This window comes from Mytilus trossulus, chromosome 7 (genome assembly GCF_036588685.1).
Source record: "Mytilus trossulus isolate FHL-02 chromosome 7, PNRI_Mtr1.1.1.hap1, whole genome shotgun sequence".
NCBI classification, from domain to species: domain Eukaryota; kingdom Metazoa; phylum Mollusca; class Bivalvia; order Mytilida; family Mytilidae; genus Mytilus; species Mytilus trossulus.
In genome coordinates, this window is record NC_086379.1 from 57964740 (window position 1) to 57990304 (window position 25565).

The 25565-nt window shown below is 33.1% G+C and overlaps 1 protein-coding gene across 1 annotated transcript in view; it reads left to right on the forward strand.

Moving 5' to 3' along the window:
* Nucleotides 1-24894, forward strand: part of LOC134727169 (CD209 antigen-like) — a 54160-nt gene extending 29266 nt beyond the window's left edge. Inside the window, exons 4-6 of the mRNA XM_063591550.1 lie at nt 13475-13560; nt 22817-22904; nt 24443-24894. Coding sequence (XP_063447620.1) covers nt 13475-13560; nt 22817-22904; nt 24443-24666 — 398 coding nt within the window. The 3' untranslated portion in view covers nt 24667-24894. The remainder of the gene's footprint in view (nt 1-13474; nt 13561-22816; nt 22905-24442) is intronic.
* Nucleotides 24895-25565: the final 671 nt, after the last annotated feature.

Consider the following 25565-nt stretch of genomic DNA (forward strand, 5'->3'; position numbering starts at 1 on the left):
ACAAATAATGTCTTGGTGTTTAGATTTTGCGTACTGACGTTGTCTGTCATCTTAATAACGGGTTATATATTTTTATTATTTTTCTTAGTTCTATTACTAATATTACTTTTACTGTTTGGTCTGTTTTCGGTGATATCAATTTGACGTGGCTCGGTACTTATACATCCCGTCAATGTGTTTGTATTATCTTTCATTTTTGCTGGTATGTTCTGTACGTGTGATCTTTTGTGTTTTTGTGGTACATTTAAACAATCCGCAATTATGTTATAATTTGTCTATTGTAAATTTGAAAATTCTTTGAACGACACAGTTATTTTATATTTCTTTTAGTGTGACGTTTACATTCTGACGTCATACACGCGACTCTTCTCAGAGTTGATGTGAATCTTGCCATTCAGTTACATGACTTCAAATAATTCAATCCTCTTTGGGTTGATTTATTGTTACATTTGGTTGATACATTCAACAATACCTTTATCTGGATTAAAAATTTTCGTTATATAATCAAGAGTTCACTAAATATAATAGCATATCGAAATTTATCCGAAAGAACTTACTCTAAATAAATCTAACATAAACAGCAACAGTTAATATTCTTTTTTTTAGACGGCGATGTTCCTTTGGCTCAATCGGTGTTTATATATTCCAACTCGTTTTTTATGCCCGTGTGTATAGTGATGTCATAGATTTAACGAACCTAATCAATGCATCACTGGTAAATTTTTAAGTTGTGGATTTCGTTACCGTAAATCACAGGCGCTTGGGTCTAAGATACAGATTTTTTTTTTTTTGATTTTTTTTTTTATTAAAATATTCAATTTTCTATATTTATAATACATATCTATCACTTCTGTGCATGTTTCACCAAGTTTCGAGTGATTTAATCGACCCAGAGAAAATACCCAATTTTACTATCCATACTAAGAAACAAAAAAGCAACTAACTCGACGCCATTTTTCTGCTATCTATAAATAAATAGATTGACCTACCTGGATTCCCCAACGATTTCTCTGGGAAAACGCACAGGGACTCGGTTAGCAGATTAAAATTTTGTAAATCAATGTTTTTAATTTATTTTTTATTATTTCCTGTCTATTTGCATTACTATTTTAACGTTTTTAAAGTTGCCATCACTATTTCTTTGTTTTCTGGCAATGTGCAGTTTACTATCCATATCCATATACTGAAAAAAGCTAAAGGGATCTAAGTCGCCATCTTGAATGCCTTCTCTACTTTAGATAAAAAATAATTAAAAATATTAATAAATTACGATATACCTTACAACAGCCCTCATCTTCTTCCGAAATTATTCTTCTTTCACATGCATATTTTGATTTGTGGATTAACAGAACCGTTACGCAGTTTCAGTTGCATTCGTGTCAGAATATTCAAATTTTCCGGCGAAAGCAACGTAACATTCGGAAACTTCCGGGTTGATGCGTTTACCACAACGATAAATCCTTATAAACAGACGAGTGCTGTCCCCTGATTTTTTATTACATATCGAGCGCAACATTATTAACCATGTTAACGAATAGAACCTTTCTTCAAACGGGGTAACATAAATCATTGACTTTTTCGTAGACACATCAATAAAATGAAGAATTAAGCTGCTTAAAATATTGACACGTTCAATGGGATTTATAAGGTTCACTAACAGTACCAGGATATAAAAAAGGGGGGAGGGCCGGTTGTAGGTCAACTTGGAGTAATACTTTGAAAAAGTTTAACTTATCATACATGCATGTATGAAGTTCAATCAGAAGGCCCCTTTTCCATATACATACATACTCCTCTGATTATATAAGTGTTGTACTGCATAAATCCATGATTTGAAAAATATCATGACGATGTCAGAAATACAACCCGATAGTTTAGGACAATCATTTGATATTTTCAATGGGCGGAAAGATAGGAGGATAATCTTATAATGAAACAACACATGCACTAACTGTTCAAAGACATTTTTATTTGATATTTAATTTATATGAAGGATATCTTGGTGTGGCGTAGGTATGAAGTAAAGGGACATCACTCGTCTGTTTATAAGGATTTATCGTTGTGGTAAACGCATCAACCCGGAAGTTTCCGAATGTTTTACGTTGCTTTCGCCGGGAAATTTGAATATTCTGACACGAATGCAACTGAAACTGCGTAAGGGTTCTGTTAATCCACAAATCAAAATGTGCATGTGAAGGAAGAAAATGAGGGCTGTTGTAAAATATATAATAATTTATTAATATTTTTAATTATTTTTTATCTAAAGTAGGGAAGGCAATTCAAGATGTCGACTTAGATCCCTTTAGGTTTTTTCAGTATATGAATATGGATAGTAAACTGCACATTGCTAGAAAACAAAGAAATAGTGATGGCAACTTTAAATACGTTAATATAGTAATGCAAATAGACAGGAAATAATAAAAAATAAATTAAAAACATTGATTTACAAAATTTTAATCTGCTAACCGAGTCCCTGTGGGAAAACGTGCCTTCCTTGCCGTCAGATCGCACACATCGTTGATATTTATCAAATTGGTATTGTTCGTAACATTTTTAGTCCATCTCCAGCATATAATGAAAAGATTTAAACTATTTTGACTAATTTCAAATTTACGTGCCCGGAAGTTGACTGTTTTTCCCGAACTTTTGTTAAAGGGAAGTAATATTTTCCCGGACTTTTTCGGAACATCTCTCAAAGTACGTATGAAAATAATAAAGTGGTACGATGATTTCCGAACTTTTACAAAAAATGGCGCAATTTTCCAATTGCCGGAAAAGAATCTGTCATCATATTTAGTCTGAAATGATGACAATTCAACCAAAGGAAGTTACTCATAAAAACATTGATTCATGATAATTTATGAATATACAAATACTAACACATAATTGACTTATGAGAGGAATTAAAAAAAAATTAAGCCATTGACCATTTGATCTGATATTTTTTTTTATTTGGTGGAAAAGGGGGGGGGTGCAAGGAAATTGACTTATATTTTTTTTCCACGAAAATGTTATTAACTTTGTTTTAATTATTACAAAACATGGGTCATGTTAACTGAAGTAAAAAAAAAGGGGGGGGGGCAATATTTACAAATTTTGCAGTTCCCCTTTCTAACATAAAATCAAAACTGTGTGATTTTTGAAAATTAAAAGATTATGAACGCTAACAATCAAATGAGGGGCTTGATATTGTTCGTTGTTCATCATATCTGTTTGTTAACATATAGTATTAGTTCGGAAGTCATCGTATCACTTTGTTATTTTCTTACGTACTTTGAGAGATGTTCCGAAAAAGTCCGGGAAAATATTACTTCCCTTTAACAAAAGTTCGGGAAAAACAGTCAACTTCCGAGCACGTAAATTTGAAATTAGTCAAAATAGTTTAAATCTTTTCATTATATGCTGGAGATGGACTAAAAATGTTACGAACAATACCAATTTGATAAATATCAACGATGTGTGCGATCTGACGGCAAGGAAGGCACGTTTTCCCAGAGAAATCGTTGGGGAATCCAGGTAGGTCAATCTATTTATTTATAGATAGCAGAAAAATGGCGTCGAGTTAGTTGCCTTTTTGTTTCTTAGTATGGATAGTAAAATTGGGTATTTTCTCTGGGTCGTTTAAATCACTCGAAACTTGGTGAAACATGCACAGAAGTGATAGATATGAATTATAAATATAGAAAATTGAATATTTTAATAAAAAAAAAAAAAAAAAAAAAAATCTGTTTCATAGACCCAAGCGCCTGTGCCGTAAATTACTCAAAACTTTTCCTAAATCTGGTACCTTTGATAACTATTTACACCACTGGGTCGATGGCACTGCTGGTGGACGTTTCGTCCCCGAAGGTATCACCAGCCCAGTAGTCGACACTTCGGTGTTGACATGAATATCAATAATGTGGTAATTTTTATAAATTTCCTGTTTGCAAATCTTTTAATTTGTCTTATCCCAGGCATAGATTACCTTAGTCGTGTTTGGCACAACTTTTTGGAATTTCGGATCCTCAATGCTCTTCAACTTTGTTCTTCTTTGGGTATCACCAGCCCAGTAGTCAACACTTCGGTGTTGACATGAATATCAATAATGTGGTCTTTTTATAAATTTCCTGTATACAAAACTTTGAACTTTTTGAAAAACTAAGGATTTTCTCATCCCAGGCATAGATTACCTTAGCCGTATTTGGCACAACTTTTTGGAATTTTTGATCCTCAATGCTCTTCAACTTTGTACTTGTTTGGGTTTATAATTAATTTTGATTTGAGCGTCACTGATGAGTCTTATGTAGACGAAACGCGCGTATGGCGTACTAAATTATAATCCTGGTACCTTTGATAACTATTTACACCACTGGGTCAATGCCACTGCTGGTGGACGTTTCGTCCCCGAGGGTATCACCAGCCCAGTAGTCAACACTTCGGTGTTGACATGAATATCAATAATGTGGTCTTTTTATAAATTTCCTGTATACAAAACTTTAAACTTTTTGAAAAACTAAGGATTTTCTTATCCCAGGCATAGATTACCTTAGCCGTATTTGGCACAACTTTTTGGAATTTTGGATCCTCAATGCTCTTCAACTTTGTACTTGTTTGGGTTTATAATTAATTTTGATTTGAGCGTCACTGATGAGTCTTATGTAGACGAGACGCGCGTATGGCGTACTCAATTATAATCCTGGTACCTATGATAACTATTATGTAGACGAAACGTTACGCAGTTTCAGTTGCATTCGTGTCAGAATATTCAAATTTTCCGGCGAAAGCAACGTAACATTCGGAAACTTCCGGGTTGATGCGTTTACCACAACGATAAATCCTTATAAACAGACGAGTGCTGTCCCCTGATTTTTTATTACATATCGAGCGCAACATTATTAACCATGTTAACGAATAGAACCTTTCTTCAAACGGGGTAACATAAATCATTGACTTTTTCGTAGACACATCAATAAAATGAAGAATTAAGCTGCTTAAAATATTGACACGTTCAATGGGATTTATAAGGTTCACTAACAGTACCAGGATATAAAAAAGGGGGGAGGGCCGGTTGTAGGTCAACTTGGAGTAATACTTTGAAAAAGTTTAACTTATCATACATGCATGTATGAAGTTCAATCAGAAGGCCCCTTTTCCATATACATACATACTCCTCTGATTATATAAGTGTTGTACTGCATAAATCCATGATTTGAAAAATATCATGACGATGTCAGAAATACAACCCGATAGTTTAGGACAATCATTTGATATTTTCAATGGGCGGAAAGATAGGAGGATAATCTTATAATGAAACAACACATGCACTAACTGTTCAAAGACATTTTTATTTGATATTTAATTTATATGAAGGATATCTTGGTGTGGCGTAGGTATGAAGTAAAGGGACATCACTCGTCTGTTTATAAGGATTTATCGTTGTGGTAAACGCATCAACCCGGAAGTTTCCGAATGTTTTACGTTGCTTTCGCAGGGAAATTTGAATATTCTGACACGAATGCAACTGAAACTGCGTAAGGGTTCTGTTAATCCACAAATCAAAATGTGCATGTGAAGGAAGAAAATGAGGGCTGTTGTAAAATATATAATAATTTATTAATATTTTTAATTATTTTTTATCTAAAGTAGGGAAGGCAATTCAAGATGTCGACTTAGATCCCTTTAGGTTTTTTCAGTATATGAATATGGATAGTAAACTGCACATTGCTAGAAAACAAAGAAATAGTGATGGCAACTTTAAATACGTTAATATAGTAATGCAAATAGACAGGAAATAATAAAAAATAAATTAAAAACATTGATTTACAAAATTTTAATCTGCTAACCGAGTCCCTGTGAGAAAACGTGCCTTCCTTGCCGTCAGATCGCACACATCGTTGATATTTATCAAATTGGTATTGTTCGTAACATTTTTAGTCCATCTCCAGCATATAATGAAAAGATTTAAACTATTTTGACTAATTTCAAATTTACGTGCCCGGAAGTTGACTGTTTTTCCCGAACTTTTGTTAAAGGGAAGTAATATTTTCCCGGACTTTTTCGGAACATCTCTCCAAGTACGTATGAAAATAATAAAGTGGTACGATGATTTCCGAACTTTTACAAAAAATGGCGCAATTTTCCAATTGCCGGAAAAGAATCTGTCATCATATTTAGTCTGAAATGATGACAATTCAACCAAAGGAAGTTACTCATAAAAACATTGATTCATGATAATTTATGAATATACAAATACTAACACATAATTGACTTATGAGAGGAATTCAAAAAAAAATTAAGCCATTGACCATTTGATCTGATATTTTTTTTTATTTGGTGGAAAAGGGGGGGGGTGCAAGGAAATTGACTTATATTTTTTTTCCACGAAAATGTTATTAACTTTGTTTTAATTATTACAAAACATGGGTCATGTTAACTGAAGTAAAAAAAAAACGGGGGGGGGCAATATTTACAAATTTTGCAGTTCCCCTTTCTAACATAAAATCAAAACTGTGTGATTTTTGAAAATTAAAAGATTATGAACGCTAACAATCAAATGAGGGGCTTGATATTGTTCGTTGTTCATCATATCTGTTTGTTAACATATAGTATTAGTTCGGAAGTCATCGTATCACTTTGTTATTTTCTTACGTACTTTGAGAGATGTTCCGAAAAAGTCCGGGAAAATATTACTTCCCTTTAACAAAAGTTCGGGAAAAACAGTCAACTTCCGAGCACGTAAATTTGAAATTAGTCAAAATAGTTTAAATCTTTTCATTATATGCTGGAGATGGACTAAAAATGTTACGAACAATACCAATTTGATAAATATCAACGATGTGTGCGATCTGACGGCAAGGAAGGCACGTTTTCCCAGAGAAATCGTTGGGGAATCCAGGTAGGTCAATCTATTTATTTATAGATAGCAGAAAAATGGCGTCGAGTTAGTTGCCTTTTTGTTTCTTAGTATGGATAGTAAAATTGGGTATTTTCTCTGGGTCGTTTAAATCACTCGAAACTTGGTGAAACATGCACAGAAGTGATAGATATGAATTATAAATATAGAAAATTGAATATTTTAATAAAAAAAAAAAAAAAAAAAAAAAATCTGTTTCATAGACCCAAGCGCCTGTGCCGTAAATTACTCAAAACTTTTCCTAAATCTGGTACCTTTGATAACTATTTACACCACTGGGTCGATGGCACTGCTGGTGGACGTTTCGTCCCCGAAGGTATCACCAGCCCAGTAGTCGACACTTCGGTGTTGACATGAATATCAATAATGTGGTAATTTTTATAAATTTCCTGTTTGCAAATCTTTTAATTTGTCTTATCCCAGGCATAGATTACCTTAGTCGTGTTTGGCACAACTTTTTGGAATTTCGGATCCTCAATGCTCTTCAACTTTGTTCTTCTTTGGGTATCACCAGCCCAGTAGTCAACACTTCGGTGTTGACATGAATATCAATAATGTGGTCTTTTTATAAATTTCCTGTATACAAAACTTTGAACTTTTTGAAAAACTAAGGATTTTCTCATCCCAGGCATAGATTACCTTAGCCGTATTTGGCACAACTTTTTGGAATTTTTGATCCTCAATGCTCTTCAACTTTGTACTTGTTTGGGTTTATAATTAATTTTGATTTGAGCGTCACTGATGAGTCTTATGTAGACGAAACGCGCGTATGGCGTACTAAATTATAATCCTGGTACCTTTGATAACTATTTACACCACTGGGTCAATGCCACTGCTGGTGGACGTTTCGTCCCCGAGGGTATCACCAGCCCAGTAGTCAACACTTCGGTGTTGACATGAATATCAATAATGTGGTCTTTTTATAAATTTCCTGTATACAAAACTTTAAACTTTTTGAAAAACTAAGGATTTTCTTATCCCAGGCATAGATTACCTTAGCCGTATTTGGCACAACTTTTTGGAATTTTGGATCCTCAATGCTCTTCAACTTTGTACTTGTTTGGGTTTATAATTAATTTTGATTTGAGCGTCACTGATGAGTCTTATGTAGACGAAACGCGCGTATGGCGTACTAAATTATAATCCTGGTACCTATGATAACTATTATGTAGACGAAACGCGCATCTGGCGTTCTAAATTATATTCCTGGTACCTTTGATAGATACAAAGATTTGGCTGAACTTATTAAAAACGGGTTTTCACATCCTACATTTTACGGTTATATTGTACTAAAAGCGAGAAAATCACTATGTGGTCCGTGATAACTTATTGAACCTTTAAACAAACTTGTACGTAAGGATTTATAGTGGAGCGGCGAATGTTGAAAAAGTCGCTTAAGTTAACGATTTTAAATCACCTAAATACCTCATGGATATTTAAGGTCTAAAATTGTTTATCGATTATTCAGCTTTAGAAAAATATTTGTCGTAAATATCAATTATGTTACAAATGACTTTTAAACTAGCCTTTACTGACGTTACCCAACTTGCATCGCATACCCCACTGTTGATTCGGTAGTAAAATTTCACAACAAACCCGTTCAAGAAAATAATTTGTGAATGAAATTGGTAAATACAGTTATTCGTGAACATCATACAATGTAAGTGCATTTCCAAAGAGTCCTCTATATAATGCTTAATGCATCTGAATATGGTTGAAAATAACACTCTAAAAATCATCGTCTTTCATCTAGCATTATTTGCACGTGCAGTATACGTATATTTTTAAGGCACAACAGTGAAGCCGCCGTATAATACTTCAATCGACCCGATTTACTTTTTGAAGTTTATTCCTAATTAGAAAAATATTTGGCTAAATGTCTGCTTTTAATCCAGATTTCAAGTCCGAATATTTGTCACAGATTTACCGACATTGTTGTGGTTTCTAGTTATAGTCTCACATTCAGCGATTTAGGTCATTTGTAGTCATTTTTAAGCATATTTCTTGTTCATTTTATGATTTCCAAAGTCTTGTGATTAAGTTATGTTGTTTGGTATTGTTGTATATTCGTTTTTGTTGAATTTAACTGGGAAAGTGAATTTCATTGTAGGGTTCGATTGGTTTTCAGGTGTGTTTGAATTTTTTTTTATTCAATCAAATGGACAATTTAACAGTCTCGTTAAAACTGGTCCCGCTAGATGCCAAAAAAAGAAGGAAAGTGGGGGTTTGTGTTGACAAATGCATTATCTGCGATTCTGTTGTTGGTGAAATATTAAAAACATCAACAGAATCTGGAAGAAAAAGTCTGATTACTGTTGCAGCAAAAAGACGTGATAATTTGTTCAGTTATTTTAACGAATTCTGCAATGAAACAGCAAGTGAATTACCCGTATTTAGGTATTATAGGTTATGTTATAAAAGCAACACAATTAGGCAGAATTTAAAATCAGTATCAGCTAAAAAGGAACCACCATATATAGATTCCGATTTATCTAATTGTTAGGTGCCTGAAAACAAAATATCACAATACATAAAAGTGTATAATTTGCAAAAAAAAGATATAAAAGGGTGAAAACATTACATACAAATCATCTGCTGAAAGGTTAGTTAATCTTTAAGATGCTGCTTACAGAATCTTTAAGATGCTGCTTACAGAGCATGCGACGATGAAATGATTAATCGAATAGAGCAAGATAGTTTGCTCAATAATGCAGTGTATCATGCAGCATGTCTAACCACATACTTGGCATACAGACCAGAATCCACTGATCAATCTTGCGTATGATTTGGCATTTAGCAGTACTGTAGTTTAAATTATAGACAAGAGACCTTATTCGTGACAAAAAGTCTCTTGTTTTGTCATCACTTTTGACAAGGTATCAGTCTTTTTTACCTGATAAAATAAGTGACTGTAATTCCTCTTTACATAATGCTAAACTTGAGAGGTACTACAGGGATGTCATTGCCTTTTTTGCTCAACAAGCACAATATAAATCTAGCATTGTATTTGCTAGCGATATTTCCATTGGAGAGGCTGTTACGACAGCGAATAACATCTAAGCAGAATTAGAATGCTTGAGATAAAAGCCGACATGTAGCTCCACCAAACCCAACAAACAAATCGATATGCATGTACTTTATAAAGCAGCCTCAGTATTATGACAAAAAAAATGAAAAATGTTTATAATAACCAGGGGTTATTATCCTGCAAATAACCAAGTAAATCGTTGGGAATATCAGAAGCAATGTTGCCAACCTGTTTGATAAGTTTTGTTACTTGGCTTCTTGACAAAGTCTTGACACATTTTCTTCAGTATCAATGAATATTTCGCATGACATTCGGAGAAAATGTGCTGCTCTCGCAGAGTGCCTGGTGTCAAATTGTAATAACATAATTACTCCATTTATAGTCTTTTTATGCCGGTCGTTCATGGTCTGGGTGGGTGTGACTCCACTTCAAGTTTTTTTGGAATCGGTTTAAAGTCGGTATTCAACCTCTTTAGGACAAAACTTTGCCGTTTCGGGAATCTTGCAGCCTTTAACGTACGATGATGTTGATAGATCTGTAGTTGCTGCTAGAATGCTTGAAGCTGATTTATACGACTCGAAATACAAATTTAAGAATTATCACAACGATTTAAATTTGCGGAGACATCAGTTAGCTATCAATAAAGATAAAAGCCTTATAAAGCTTTCGGCATGTGAATTCGTATTTAAGCAACACGTACTACGTACAATGTGGCAAAGAAAGTATGGTTGTCGGTAAATCTAACCAACCGAAATAATGACTCCCTATGTGCCTTTGTTGGAAAACTGCGCAAAATGACAAGTTAGAGCCAGTTTTCTTTGAGGGACAAATGGCATCAGACTTTCTACTCTACAAGATCTAATTTGTTCATGTAAGGGGGGAAACATGCCAGGCAGCATGTGTTTGCAAGGAACAGGGTCTTCCGTGCACTGATTTGTGTTTTTGTCAAAATGTAGGTAGTTGTAACAATGTCCAGGCAGTATCAGCCAACATAGCTGATGACACAGATGAAATATCATGAAAATAGTTCTTATAATATTTATTAACTTTATTTTAATTTGCTATAATGTTTTCGACGTTTCATTTGGTATGAAATTAGTAATATTTATTAACTTTATTTTAATTTGCTATAATGTTTTCGACGTTTCATTTGGTACGATAATAAACTCATCAATTAATAGATACCATAACGGTCATGTCTCAATTTTAGGAATTTGTTCTACAACACGCGTGCACTAATTGAGTAATATATAACACTGAAATAACTATATTATATAAAAAAAGAATCTTGTATTGAGATAGTTTGAATTCATTTTAAGAAAACTCAGTGACACGTCGAATCCTTGAAAACTGAAATGAAATGTTTCATGACTGCATATTTTGTTCAATTTATTAACTATGCATTTCAGATACTCTTTGAAAAACTTTCTAACTTTTAAAGTATTCAAGAAATGCTATTTGTCGATGTCAATTATCAAGGATAGTATGTTCCTGTTTTCCAATAGGCATTAAAATCGGTATACCACGAACTACCTCCAAGAAGGTTAAATAAAACGTTGTTCTGACGTCATGTGCAAATATGAAACAGATTTTATATGAACTAACGCGTTTCTACATAATACTTCTCATATTATTTATTGAATAGATTATTAATTTTGAAAAATATCAATGTATTGTTTCTCTAGATGAAAGTAGGTTTTTTTTAAGTGATGACCATTGACCTTGATTTTCGATATTATTGTAACAGATTTGATATTTACGACACATATTTTCAAAAAGTACAGGATTTCAGCTTTCCAATGAGCTATTAAAATCCCATGAGGTATTTAGGTAATTTAAATTTCTGAAATTGTCCTCTCCGCCGCTCCACTTTTTACTTATCTTACAAATGTTGTAATTAAGTCTTTGAATATAGTTTACATTCGCACTTATATCGATTTTGTCATTGACAATTTAAAACAAAACTAAATTTGTATTCGTTTCAAACGGGATGTATAGATCACGTTCATTTTAATTATTAAGAGGCAAATTCCTGTAAACTATCCTACTCCTTGTCGATACATTTTTGGCATTGCACAAGTCATGTCTTCTTTTACTCCATCAAATCGTACTGTCTTGTTTATTTGACCTGTGGATACTATTTGTAATGCGTTTTTGTTATTTAATGTTAACATGTATCTGGTCTATATTCCAGCTTTGATTGTTTGGAAGTACTTAAAATTGTCAATTCTTCGTACTATGAACATCAAAAATATTTCTTTCTTCTTAAATACTGTTCCGGCATATTTACATGAAGAACACGGAGTTTTATCGAGCATAATTTGTATAGTTTCATGACTGATGTTTATCCCACATGTAACAAGTTTTAGATTAGTTTGATTGACATACAAGATATATCTTGGTATTCCTAAGTATACTTAACGAAACAAAACTTTCATTTATCTGTTTATAATCTGATTTAATTTTTTTCAAAGTTGATGTTTTTTTTAAATTGTTTTAACATTTCACAGCGGTTTTATACTTTACTTTAATAACCCCTTATAGTTTTTTGATTGAGTACAGTCATTTCATTTGATATTTTATAGTGTGTATTTATATGTTGTGATGTTATACAATTGGTTCAGAAAAAGGAGAAGGTTTGATACCATTTAACGCGCTGTAATTGTTTGCACCTGTCCTAAGTCAGGAATCTGACGTTCAGTGGTTGTCGTCTGTATATATGGTTCGTAAGTGTTTCTCGTTATTCGTTTTAATATAGATTAGACCGTTGGTTTTTCCGTTCGAATGGGTTTACACCAGTAATTTTTGGGACCCTTTATAGCTTGCTGTTCGATGTGAGCCAAAGTTACGTTTTGAAGGCCGTACCTTGACCTATGATGGTTTACTTTTATAAATTGTTACTTAGATGGAGAGTTGTCTTATTGGAACTTATACCACATCTTCCTATATCTCTATAAGTATGCAATGAATGTGGTTGTAAAATTTTAATATATTTTTTTGTGCTTCTTTGAATTGTCAAATACTTGTTTGTTTTTGTTCTAATTGAGATTGCGACACGGTGATGACTGCTGTACACCTATTTTGACAATTTAACCTATTGTGTCTGTTTTGTTTACGCATCGTTGTAAATATAATGGAATCTGATGCGACTGTCATACAAGTGAGAGGTTTAGCATTATAAAACCAGGTTCAATCCATCATTTTCTACATTTGAAAATGCCTGGAACAAGTTAGAAATATGATCGTTTGACGTGTTTTATCATTTGATTTTGCCATTTGATCAGGGACTTTCCAGTTTGAATTTACCTTGGAGTACAGTACTTTTTGTGATTTTACTTTTTATTGTTTCAGATACAAAAGAAAACTTTACGTTTATGTATTTTGTGTCAGTGAAGGATATTTTATTGCATATATTAAACTTATATGTATCAAACTTTTCTTTTTGGATTTATTCATAGTATTACTAAGTTTATGTTTTATAAATATAACATATAAATAAATTTCATCTTATTTATATAAACTAACACGTCTTTATTGTGTTTATTTCACAGGTCCTGGTTGTTCATGTGACTGGTATCGATTTCAAGGTGTTTATTACTGGGTATCGAACCACTCTAGTAATTTTGCAAACGCACAGGTTATATTTTTTAATTTATATTAATTTGGATATACATGTGATATTAAATCACAGTAATTCGTAATCGTGTAACATTAGGCTGAACATGGAAGTAATATTGAAATAGTACTTCCATGGGATGAATGAACGCATTTTTTTTCTTCGTTTTTTTTCATATACATATTGTTTCATTTGCGCCAATATTACTGGTAAATAGTATTAAAAACATATTTCAAAAAAAAAAATTCATAATAAAAGTTTTTCTTTGCATTTAAATATATTCTTCAGAAATCAGTTGATATTGAACCACACAATAAAACACAGTTCTGTTATAAATAAACGTGATCATAACACCTAATTAAACATGAAAGAAAACAGGTCACACTAAAGTTATTATATTCTAAGCATAATGCACTATTGTAAAGTTATACGTCTACCCTGGCACCAAACTTGTTAGCGACGGCCCTGATGTATTCATGTCTGGAACATTCCTCTTCTCAAGTGCATACATATTGATAAAAAAAAAGAACGTCCGTTTTTTAGCTCACCTGGCCCAAAGGTCCAAGTGATCACTTGGCGTCCGTCGTCGTTAACTTTTACAAAAATCTTCTCCTCTGAAACTACTGGGTCAAATTAAACCAAACTTGGCCATAATCATTATTTGGGTATTTAGTTTAAAAATTGTGTGGTTTGACCCGCCAAACCAACCAAGATGGCCGCCATGGCTAAAAATAGACCAAAGGGGTGAAATGCAGTTTTTGGCTTATAACTCAAAAACTAAAGCATTTAGAGCAGATCTGACAGTGGTAAAATTGTTTATCAGGTCAAAATCTAGCTGCCCTGAAATTTTAATAGCAATAATGTTCAGCGAAGTAAGATTTGCAAATACGTCAACATGACCAAAATGATTAGTTGACCCCTTTAGGAGTTATTGCCCTTTAAAGTCAATTTTTAACCATTTTTCGTAAATTTTATATATCTTTTACAAAAATCTTCTCCTCTGAAACTACTGGGCCAAATTTATCCAAACTTGGCCACAATTATCTTTGGGGTATTTAGTTAAAAAAATGTGTGGCGTGACCCGCCAAACCAACCAAGATGGCCGCCATTGCTAAAAATAGAACATAGGGGTAAAACGCAGTTTTTGGCTTATAACTCAAAAACCAAAGCAATTATTGCAAATCTGACATGGGTTAAATTGTTTATAAGGTCAAGATCTATCTGCCCTGAAATTTTCAGATGAATCAGAGAACCCGTTGTTGGGTTGCTGTCCCTGAATTGGTAATTTTAAGGAAATTTTGCTGTTTTTGGTTATTATCGTGAATATTATTATAGATAGAGATTAACTGTAAACAGCAATAATGTTCAGCAAAGTAAGATTTACAAATAAGTCAACTTGACCAAAATGGTCAATTTGACCCCCTAAGGAGTTATTGTCCTTTATAGTAAATTTTAAACAATTTTCATAAAATTTGTAAATTTTTACTACCGGTAACATTTTCCACAGAAACTACTTGGCCAAGTTCATTATAGATAGTGATAACTGTAAGCAGCAAGAATGTTCAGTAAAGTAAGATGTACAAACATATCACCATCACCAAAACACAATTGTGTAATGAATCCATCTGCTTCCTTTCTTTAATATTCACATAGACCAAGGTGAGCGACACAGGCTCTTTAGAGCCTCTAGTTTCATGAACTGCAGTCCATTTCAGTTGTTATACTGGCTTTGCAAGGTTTTATTTATTTGGGCTACCAATAAATGAATTGGTCTCCATTTTTCAGAACGTAGGATCTGATAATAAACTACAAGTGTGGTCATCAAAATATTACACACTTAATTCTCCTGTTGTATGTCTAAACTGAAAATTTCCATCTAGACACCTCGAACATGTGAACACTATATATATAATTAAAAAACTTAGTGACTCTCAGTTTCAGAAATCATTGTGGCATTGAACTCATTATCCAGAGAATTACTGTAGAGTGAAACTTTTAAGAGCTATGAATATTTTACGTTGCGTTATTGCCTACATGAATTACCTGTAAATTGGCGCAAATGAAGTTTTTATTTGTTGGCGCAAATGAAAGATTGCAAAATTGGCGAAAATGCAATGCGCCCCTTTGAATGCCACTGCTGCACATTTTGAAAATACGTTTTTGTCAAACGTACGAACATCAATTTATATCTTATAAGACGTATCGAAAGTGTATTGTAACATTTAAATTATTTTCCTTCATGTAATGCTATTTGCTCATTTTGACATGGGTAGGCATTATATTCGTCGATATTTAAATTTTACACGGCGCGTTTGCGGGGTGTAAAAGAAGAGGGACGAAAGATACCAAAGGGACAGTCACACTCATAAATCGCAAACAAACTGACAACGCCATGGCTAAAAATGAAAAAGACATATAGAAAAACAATAGTACACATGCCACAACATAGAAAACTAAAGAATAAACAACACGAACCCCACCAAAAACTAGGGGTGATCTCAGGTGCTCCGGAAGGGTAAGCAGATCCTGCTCCACATGTGGCACCCGTCGTGTTGCTTATGTGATTACAAATCCGGTAGGTCACATTCATGAAAGGGAAGGGGATTGTAGTTATGACGTAAGGAACATATACGATATCATTTGTGAAACAGGTATTCCATAATAAGGTCAAATATTATGTCTATTCATGTTAAAATGAGAAAAGAGCAAGCAGAAGAGGAATTGTTTCGATTCTAATAGGTCAAACTTGAAGATGCCAGCGAAATCGCAGTACTATTGGGAAGTGTTGAAAAAATAGTTTTTTAAATTTATAAAAAAAAAATCACTACCTTGTGTATTTCATCTAAAAGGACTGGTATTGACACGATATAAGACCCTTCTAGTGGTAATAATATATGTTTAGTTATGTTATAAACAATTGAAATTCTAATTCATGTCATGTGCCTTTTCCTTTCGACAAACTGAAGGTTAAATTTGATTTTCATGATTTAAGCTTTTATCATTGTTGAGTTGTAGCGAAAAGTGATATATTGAATATTATTTTGCGTACTTTTTCTGAACCCTACAAAAGTTCGTTTATTGTGTATAATGATCCTGTTCTGGGGTACAGATTAGGAAAATCAGGTTTGCTGTCCATCTGGCAGCCTTTTTTACTAGTTGAAATAAAGTATCTATTTTAATGAGATATTACAAAAAAAAATATCAATAATTTTAATTATTTGTCTCTGTGGGATGTTTTCACAAGAATGTTTGATTTTTTTTATTTATCCAGTACACCGATCTTTGTTAGTAGATGACACTTTCGGAATTCGCCGTTTCAAAATCTATTGCATCATGGGTAATATTCTTTGGTGTACCCTGCGCCGTCATTTTGTTTCTAAGGACGCCGCAACGCTTACCGTAGCTGGTGCAAAAAAAAAAAAAAAAATAATGGGTTGGACATTTTTGGAGATCTATAAAAAGCATTAAAACAAGAAAACACTAACTTATCAAATACAAAAAATATGCTCAGAAATAAACTCTTCAAATATAATAGTTTTAAGAACAGGAATACAAAGATAAAATAATTAACCGGATTACCTGATAGGCACATATTTGAGATTCTGTTTACATCATTTGACAAACCTAAACACGGCATTACGTTTGCGCGCATTACCATTACATTTGCGCGCAAAATCATTACGTTTGCGCGCAGCTTTTGATTACAATTGCGCGCATTTTTTGACAGGTAAACTCTGGTAAAATACAGGTAATAATACTTATTTATTTATAATAAATTAGTTCAATTATTTACAAGTAAATGTACTCATTCCGTTATTCTTAGTCTCCTACTCAATAACGATGAGGTGTAAGTGAGAATATATTAAGTCCGTTATATTATGCACAAGCACTTAATCCTAGAAATGTGTACCGATAAAATGTTAAAATTGCTAAAACATAGCTAATCTTAAAGTTAAAAGTATTGATAGTTTCATTACTTTACATGTAGGTACGTGTCGAAACTCCATGTTAGTGACTTGGTGTAATTTTACCAACTAACTTTAATTATTTACTTATTTAAAAACGATCACTATTCGTTTAATACTTTTCACTCTGAAATATTCGCAATTTATAAATTTATATTAAGCTATAATACGGAGTTTATAATGATCACCTTATAATCGGTTTTATAATTCAATATGAACAATTATATATAATTTGAATTAAGAAATATTTTCAAAATTAATTATTGATAGTCATATTTATTATGAAAATAAAAAAAAATATATAGTCAATTATAATTAAATTTAATTTTTATTTATATTTTTACCTTAGTTAACCTGTATAATGAATGTGCGCAAATGTAATCAAAAGCTGCGCGCAAACGTAGTGCGCCCAATAAACAATACTTGTCTTACGACCAGAAGATTTTAGATGTAATTTTTGGTAGACACAAAGCTTTATCAGCACAAGAAGAGTTTTTAAATGTATTTATTGAGGCTGCGACAAGAACCGTTCTTGCCTCTGTTCAATGTTTCAATATCTACTGTTTCATGTACAAATGTATTTTGTCAACATGGGCCTGTCACATCAAACCAATATTTTCAAAAAATTAATACGAACCCTACAATGGACGAATTGCAGACATTATGCGCTTGATATACTAAAAAAAAATTCCAAACTGCGTTATGATTTTGGACTAGACATAATTTGAGGTCGATGAGCCTAGTGAGCTTTCTAAACCGTCAGTATTTTGGTCCGAATATTGGAGTCGTCATACAGCAAAGGTATTAGTTGGTTGTACTTTATGGGTGTTCTTATCTTTCATCTCCGACTTATTCCCTGGCAGTACAACAGATGTTGAAATGTTCAAAAAGTCCGGCCTAATGGATAACATTAAAACAGGCGAGGTATACGTGGCCGACATGGTCCCATTCAGAGGCAGTTTCAAGAAAGAATGCACAACTTCTCGTTCCACCTTTTGCCATTAAAATTATAAAAAAAAAAAACGAATCAGCAGGTCTAAAAAAAACAACGCACATAGCAGCTATCCGCATATTTGTAGAATAGGCGATAGGTAAAATAAAATCGTATAGATTCTTAACTAGGATAATTCGGATTTCATCTTTTCAATTGGCTTCAATACACATACAAAACATGGCTTACCTTACAAATTTCCAACGTTCATTCGTCACTAATTTTCTCTCACCGTAAAGTGCTCATTGAAATATTTTGCAAACAGCTTTTACTAGTAAATGATATCGAAAAAAAAACACAAAGGAAAACATAGAAGAATTTCACATTGCTGAGGTAGCAATACACAGTTAGAAGTTTAGTTTCGCATTATGGCCCCTGTGAAATTTTTTAATATGAAAGTTTTTGTACAATAAAATTGATTTTTAGATAATTGAAGAATAATATAGCCTTCTTAGTGGGTTTATATGAACATTTAGATTGATTTTAGCATGTTTTATAGGCCATTTCTATGATTGACAGTCCGTATTTTCCTATCCGTACCGTTCATAGGTCCATAAATTATTGTAGTGTTTATCAACAAAGATTTTGCGCTCGATCTTTTCAATTTAATTTTATGGAAAAACGAGCAGGAAAGCATATGATTTTTTTGGAACCACTTGATAGATATAAACCTATGGATTCAGGAAAGGTATCACTGTAATTCATTGAAATTTTCCTTTAGACCAAATTTTGGAGACTTTTGTGACATGTTCACCCCCCCTTTTTTGCTATATTTTGTATCTAAGAAATGCAAATTGTTGCCATGGTTACACTCAAAAGGGTTTATATTTCACCCTTATGACCATTAGAAATCAAATCTATGGAAGATTTTCTTTCTACAAGTATATACATGCATAACACACATATAAAGCCTTCTTTGTTAGACAGGAGGGGAAAGAGGGTGTTTAAAAATTATGAGTGTCAATTTTAAGTTTTTTTCCTAACTGTGTATTGCTACCTGAGCCCATTGCAAAACAAAACGTCAATGACGGTCACCCTGACATTCATGAGATTGACGACGGAGAATATGACGAAGAGCTGGTGCTTGGTTTGGTCGATTTGTTAATTGAAGGGGGAATGAAACCGAGGAAGTGTACAGCATTTGTTAGTCTGCAGATGTAAAATCCAAAACATTAAAAAGATATTTAGCTCTAAACTTAAGCCTTTGTCTATAATTAACTTATTTTAAGTATGCAGTATTCAAACGTTGGTCACAAGAAATAATTACTTGCAAAACAGTTTAACTGAAAACTGAATAGTAAATAAATAAACTCATCATTGGTGCTATGTTTTTTTTGGAAAGTCAGCCGTGGAAGGGGTAATATATTCCCCTATATCTGATTCATATAATGTGTCTCTTTGTCGGATATATAAACAGTTTTGTGCATTTCTAGAAAAAAAAATTATACATCACCGGGACGTGTCCCTGCTATCAAACGGGTTATATATCGGACATGAAAAGATGCGAATCCAGTCTTTTGAAATACAGGAAAACTAGGAAACGTCAATAGTTTGTCCCCTACCTTAAATATGACTGGTCGTATTGCGTTGAACCGTGCTGTCTGGGTACAGGTTTTTTTTTTACCACGAGTGAGATTAGTTTGATATCAATTTTCCTCATAAAATTTCGTGACGAGATCAGTGAAAAAAAACAACTTGAAGTTTGCCACTTTGTGAGTTTACAAGTTGTCTTTCTTCAAGATTATAAATTCGTTGTAACTTTTTTCACGATGTTTTTGTTGGTCAACTTATCTATTCTACATTTCTGCTTGTCATAATTTTGTAAACCTTAATTAACACCTTCTAATATTTAGTCTCGTTCAAAGAGCTTCTGATTGGCTAACCCACTTTTTCGGAAGTTGATTGGGCGGTAAATTCAAAATGTGTTTATGTACTCTATGACTATGTGTATAGAAGTACAATGCATTACACATGTGACAGTGGAATGTGTTGTTTTGTTACATTCTTGTGTTTTCTTTCAAATTTAATGAGACAAATAGTGCATTAAATGCAACCGTATACATGTGTGAATCTAGAATGATGAAGAAAAAGAAGTCTGTATCAAGTTAGGATCTTTGTATTTAGTACACATAGATTTAGTATTACATTTACCCGTCTTTGCACAAGCAAACAGCATATGTAATCTTGACTTTGTTTTGATTTTGCGGGTGATATGTCTTTATCTGAATGCGGACTTCGTGTGTTTCTTTTCTCAAGGAGGCATATATAATAGCTTTAATGTAAAGTCCGTGGCTGACTATTAAGCTTGTTGAAGGTGCAACATTTTGAAGAGAAATGACCATGTCTTTTACAAAGCCTGCATGAAATATTTTGGCACCACGACTCAAAGTTCTGAAACTCAGGTCTGTTCCTCTTTTTCTCGCCATTATTTCAAAATATTTGTACAGTTCAGAGGATGTAAAAAGACTAAAAAAATCATTTATTTCGTCCGTTACATTTTCTAGTAAAAACTTTAGTTAAAAAAAGAAGCAATTATAAAAGAGAGGTAATCTTCGCGCGCATTTTTAAAGATCTAAAATATAGTACCTTATTCATAATATGGGTTCGGTCGTGGTATTCTAAAAGTGAATGTGCGTTTGGTGTACTCAAATTTATCACATGCACGGAAAATTTAACACAAATATCTCTGGTCTTGATTGCATTTAATGAAATATTTACAAATACAAGAAGAACTATAAACGTTATAACGTTTAGTTCATCTTGTGCATGTCAATGTATGTGACATTTTTTTCTTTTCTTTCAGATGATATTTGTACACTTTTAGAAAATTAGTTAACTTGGTATATAAAAACACTTAATGACAGTGTTTAGTATAATAAAACACCTAATGACTGGTTGTGTAGGTAATAGCAAGTTTGTTGTCCCTTCGCATACCAACTAATGCTCTCGGCTTTGCCTCGAGCAATAGTTGGTATCTTAGGGACAACAAACTTGCTATTACCCCCACACCCAGTCAATAGGTGTATACTATTTCATTATCATCAATAATGCTTAAAACTAACGCGATCAATTTTATACCTACGTGGCGTTAAATTGAAGATGGCGTCGCAACGCACACCAAATAATATTAACCATGTTGCATTTTATTCTGAAACGGCGAATTTGAGTTTTCAAATGCTCTTCAAATTCGTACTAGTATCCGTCGTTGTCATCTTCGTCGTAAATTGTATCAATAGAATTGAGAAAAGAAATAGGGAATGTGTCAAAGCGACAACAATCCAACCAAAGGGCAGACAACAGCCGAAGGCCACCAATGGGTCTTCAATGTAGCGAGAAAGGTCTTTTTCGGCGTTTTTCATTTGCGCCAATTTTTTGACAGGTAAATAACAGGTGAATAGATAAAAGACGATTTGGTATGAGTGCAAATAAGAGAACTCTCAATCCAATTCATGTTATTTTTCATTTATCATTTTAGACCTCTTCCATTAGCCATTTGTACAAATGTAATGAATTGTCAATCATAACATTTATTTAACTGTTGTCCCCTGCTCACTACGGAGAGTTGGAAGATAGCCTACAAGATACACCTCGAGACCTTTTCCTTGACAGTATCCGTAGTTCTTCAACCTCTGTCTATCGGACATCTGCCACATGTTTAATATGCTCGATCAGTTTTTCGACAATAGAATCCGTGGTGACTCTGGCTTTACACAATTTATGGTACATTTGAAAGATATATTGTTATGTTTCAGGACACAAACCTTCCGATATATTATTTACTAGTATATAGAAACTTGCATTGTGAGTGCTCTCATGTGTACAAATCTTACCAGATTTTTATTAACTGAGTAGTTTGTGAAAATGCGCGGTGACCAATCTTTTTTTTATATTTTTGAACATCAATAAATACTACAACTTGGCAAAATATGAACAAATTCAATCATTTTTAATTTATACTCCCATACCACCTTAAGACAAGATCTTGAAATTTGCAGTACCACCAATTGCCATTTTTTTTTAGAAGAAATTGGCCGTCGAATAAGGTTTTTTATCACTTTTATGTTAGACGTAAAATTGCCGAGACTCTGATAGATACTGAAAATAATACAAAACGATCAGCCATACATAATAAACACAGAAGCAATTTAAGTCGTGAATAAAATTCAAGTATTCAGCAATGGTATGTGGCCATCGATTAGGATGTACATATATCGAGGGTGCGAGCTCCTGAGAACCTCTAATTTTTAGTTTATTTAGTTAAATATTAAAGTTATTATATAACAGCGTTATTTTGTTTAAAGTTAAGATATCTTTATTTCAGACATTTTGCAGAAATCGAAGGGGATATCTTGTAGAAATCAAAACAACTGTTGCCTACAAGTTTTTGCAGTTACTAGCAAGTACAGGAGGTATAGCCCTATTTGAAGTGTTCCATTAAGTAACATATTTTTGTAAAATTAAGTATCACAATCTGTTTTTGTATTAAATAATGACGGGCTTAAAGTGGTTTTGTGTATTTTCGCGAGTCTGTAGAAATGGCCATATAGTAACAAATATAAATACTAAGCAAAGGTTAAAACATACGTTTATTAAAGGATTTTTTTTTGTCTGCTTGGTAAAAATCCTTTCCGAAGATTATGTTGTTTTGTTTATGTAAAAAACATCATTTACAGAGTTATTTCCCCTTTCATATATATTTTGATGTTAACAATATGGATGTCATGCATGTGGGCAGAAAATGTTTAACTGCAGTTTTTCAATCTTATTTAACGATGACTGGGGATTCACAGCATTCTAAGGATAAAAGAAGACAACACGATAATTGAACAATGAAATAATTGTTGAACTACTACTGGTCCGAGACCACACTTATTATGTCGTAGTGCATTTCTTTTAGAACATAAATGAAAATTAAAAAAATCCCACCCCCGCTTTCTCAATGAAATTTTTCCAGTGTGTTGTTCTACTTTTGGACAAATTATATCAAAATTATAAAAAAAATCATCGGCTCTAACTCAAAATTTTGACAATTTTGTGTTTAGGGTGTCTTAAAAACTTTTGACAGCTTCCAAAGTGCTAATTACCCTTTTCAGCTAAACCAAATCACTACTTTCCTGTAAAATTCTGGACCTAAATTTGTATACAGTTTAATTTCACCCCCTACTTACAATTTGAAGCAAAAAACATAAAGAAATACATTTGGAAATAAACTCATCACAGATACCAGGACCAAATTTAGCATATACGTCAGAAACGCGATTCATCTACTAAAGACTCAACAGTGACGCCCGAATCCAAAAAAGTTAAAAAAAAATAAAAAAAAAGCCCAAATAAAGTACGAAGTTGAAGAGCATTGAGGACCAAAGTTCCTAAAAGTTTTGCCAAATACAGCTAAGGTAATCTATGCCTGAGGTAGAAAAGACTTAGTATTTCAAAAAAATTACAAAAATGTGTAAACAGTAAATTTATAAATATAACCATATCAATGACAATTCATGTCAGCACAAAAAGTAATGACTACTGGGCTTGTAGGAGTATATAAATAATGGCAAGTAACCCACTGTCAACACTAGGGACTATTTTCGTGAACAACACAACGAACAACACAATATACAAAAATCGAGTTGGAGGGACATTTGATTTTTCACTGTACTTTGATTTTCCCCCAACTTACATTCATACTTTGTGTTGAGGGGTCAGCTGAAGGACGCCTCTGGGTGCGGGAGTTTTCCACTGCATTGAAGACCTATTTGTGACTTTCTGCTGTTGTTTGTTCTATGGTCGGGTTGTTGTCTCTTTTACATATTCCCCATTTCCATTCTCATTTTATTTGTCTCAATTCACCAACAAACCGTAGGAATATGCACGAGATTAGGAGAAGGAATGTTAGCTATGTACAACTGTCTCATTTGGGAAGGATCAAAGCCAATTATATTTATCATTGCAGATGCAGAACGTTATTGGATTGGCGCGACAAATCGACCTAATGGAGGACCATGGAAATGGGATAAATCAAATACATTAGTAGATCCATTATTAGAAGATTGGGAAGAAGGACAGCCTGAAAATAAAAATGAAGATTGTGTCACGTTAGAAAAGACAAAGGAAGAGGTCTATCAATGGCATGACTGGTTTTGTTCATCCACACATGCTTTCATATGTCAATATTAACTTACGCGTTGAATCGACATGAAGGACATGAAGGATAAGGATCAAAAGGTCAACGTGTCATTTACATATTAAAAAGTGTGTTTGAAAAAAACAGTTTTGGAAACTATTCTGATGAATGATTTTGTGCTCGATTTTCCTTTTTGGGAATTCAATTAACAACAATTTCATTCAAAGTCCCATTTTAGACCACATTGTAGCTTTTTTGTGCGGTCTTTCTGTAATATAGAATCATTTAGAGACATTAGTCAAAAAGTAAAGATTGATTGTCACAGAATATTTGTAATTTTTATTCGCGATAATATATAGATATATATGAGATCTCACAAACATGTTTAACCCCGCCGCATTTTTGCGCCTGTCCCAAGTCAGGAGCATCTGGCCTTTGTTAGTCTTGTATTATTTTAATTTTAGTTTCTTGTGTACAATTTGGAAATTAGTATGGCGTTCATTATCACTGAACTAGTATATATTTGTTTAGGGGCCAGCTGAAGGACGCCTCCGGGTGCGGGAATTTCTCGCTACATTGTGACCTTCTGCTGTTGTTTTTTTTCTTTGGTCGGGTTGTTGTCTCTTTGACACATTCCCCATTTCCATTCTCAATTTCATATATAAGATTTAAGTGGATTTAAGCAACTAAAGGTCAACGTAAGGTCTTTTTAAAACAATTAGCAAAATCCAAGTCTCAACAAGTGAAACATAGATACAATCTAAACAACAAAATAAGCCTAAGCACAACATAAGAACAGACTGTAAAAAACGTTGGAAATCATTTTGGCTTAATTGCCTGTCCGTTGTAATTATATTTTCATTGGTATTAACTGTGAACAATTGTTTGTCTGAATTTATCTGTAAGTTTAAATATTGCTTTAAAACAAAAGGAGAAAGATATCGTTTTAAAA